The sequence below is a fragment of the Lucilia cuprina genome, unplaced genomic scaffold (genome assembly GCF_022045245.1).
Source record: "Lucilia cuprina isolate Lc7/37 unplaced genomic scaffold, ASM2204524v1 Scaffold_3444, whole genome shotgun sequence".
NCBI lineage: Eukaryota > Metazoa > Arthropoda > Insecta > Diptera > Calliphoridae > Lucilia > Lucilia cuprina.
In genome coordinates, this window is record NW_025808388.1 from 1 (window position 1) to 1557 (window position 1557).

Genomic DNA, 1557 nt, shown 5'->3' on the forward strand with positions numbered 1-1557 from the left:
AGACTATAGACTAGACTATAGACTAGACTATAGACTAGACTATAGACTAGACTATAGACTAGACTATAGACTAGACTATAGACTAGACTATAGACTAGACTATAGTTCTAAGGTAGTCTTCGCTACGGAATTATCTAAATATCAGTCCACATTGCATTATACTATTTCTATCAGTTGAGTTAAAATCATTGTAAATATCGATTTTATACTTAATTTCTCAACCTCACACATGCTTACCTACTATCGCTCTTTAACGTTTTAGAATCTGTCATCGAGTTTCTTTCCACTATTTCCTTTATCATTTCCGAATTAGAACTTAATAACTGATTTTGATTGATTACTATTTCACCAATTTCATTTAACATATAAATAACAACATCAAAATCTCTAGTCGACGTCCTCCAACATAAAGGTTCTGAAGTTTTATCTGAATTTATCATATCAATAAACAAATCTGTTTGGGTATTAGAGTTTCTAGTATTGTCATCAGTATTGGTGGATTTCACCTGGTTTAATCTTTTGCATTGGATTCCTCGGCTTTCACTAATAACTGAATCTGTTTGACATGTTTTAGAGCAGGTTCCTAAACTAGATATATGTTGTTGGTTTTTAGTTTTTCTATTGAATATTACCGAGGCTATAGTTTGTTGAGCTGATGTAGTAATTGCTAACATTTCACTTTGTGTTGACTTGGTTTTTGTTATTAAAGGCTTTAGCGCTATTTCAGTTTGTATTGCTTGTATATGTCTTGGAATTTCTATAGTAGTTGTTGCTTTATCTTCGAAATTTATATCTTTCGATATTGCTAAATTATCTTCCATTATATTTTTCTTTTTGCGATATCTTTTCAAATTAGTACGATAATGTTTTATATGTTCCGCCCAAGTTTTTATCTTGCAATTGGGTGTTTTTATACTTTTGATAGACAACATTTTTCCTTTTACCACATATTTTATAATAAAACTAAATTTAAAGTAAATGAAGTTTAAAAACAATTAACAATTTTATTTTTACATTTCAATTACCACAATTTTCCTATATAAATACGGCGACTGGCTCTTATTGGTTTTTTTGATGACAAGGATTTTAATAACAATGTTTTTATATCCATTTTTATTTATTTTTACATAAATAATTTAAAAAATTATCGAAATAAACTAAAGCAGAAACAAAAAAGTCAAAATTTTTTCTTTTAATTTCAGAAAGCAAATATAAAATTGTTATTTTATTTAATTTTCAGTGTATTTTTTTGTTGGGGGAGCAAATTTCCCCATTTCATTATTAACTAATTCTATAGACTAGACTAAAGGCCAGACTATCTACTTGACTCTAGACTAGACTATAGACTAGACTATAGACTAGACTATAGACTAGACTATAGACTAGACTATAGACTAGACTATAGACTAGACTATAGACAAGACTATAGACAAGACTATAGACTAGTGACTAGACTATAGATTAGATAATAGACTAGACTATAGACTAGACTATAGACTAGACTATAGACTAGACTATAGACTAGACTATAGACTAGACTATAGACTAGACTATAGA

At 28.7% G+C, this 1557-nt stretch overlaps 1 protein-coding gene across 1 annotated transcript; it reads right to left on the reverse strand.

The window, feature by feature from the left end:
• Positions 1-126: 126 nt before the first annotated feature.
• LOC124418434 lies at positions 127-1158 on the reverse strand. The gene is made up of 2 exons (XM_046955990.1): positions 1026-1158; positions 127-963 (listed from the first exon to the last, which is right to left on the reverse strand). Exons 1-2 carry the CDS (start codon positions 1109-1111, stop codon positions 234-236), a joined length of 816 nt encoding a protein of 271 aa, XP_046811946.1. The 5' UTR covers positions 1112-1158; the 3' UTR covers positions 127-233.
• Between the last annotated feature and the right edge of the window lie 399 nt (positions 1159-1557).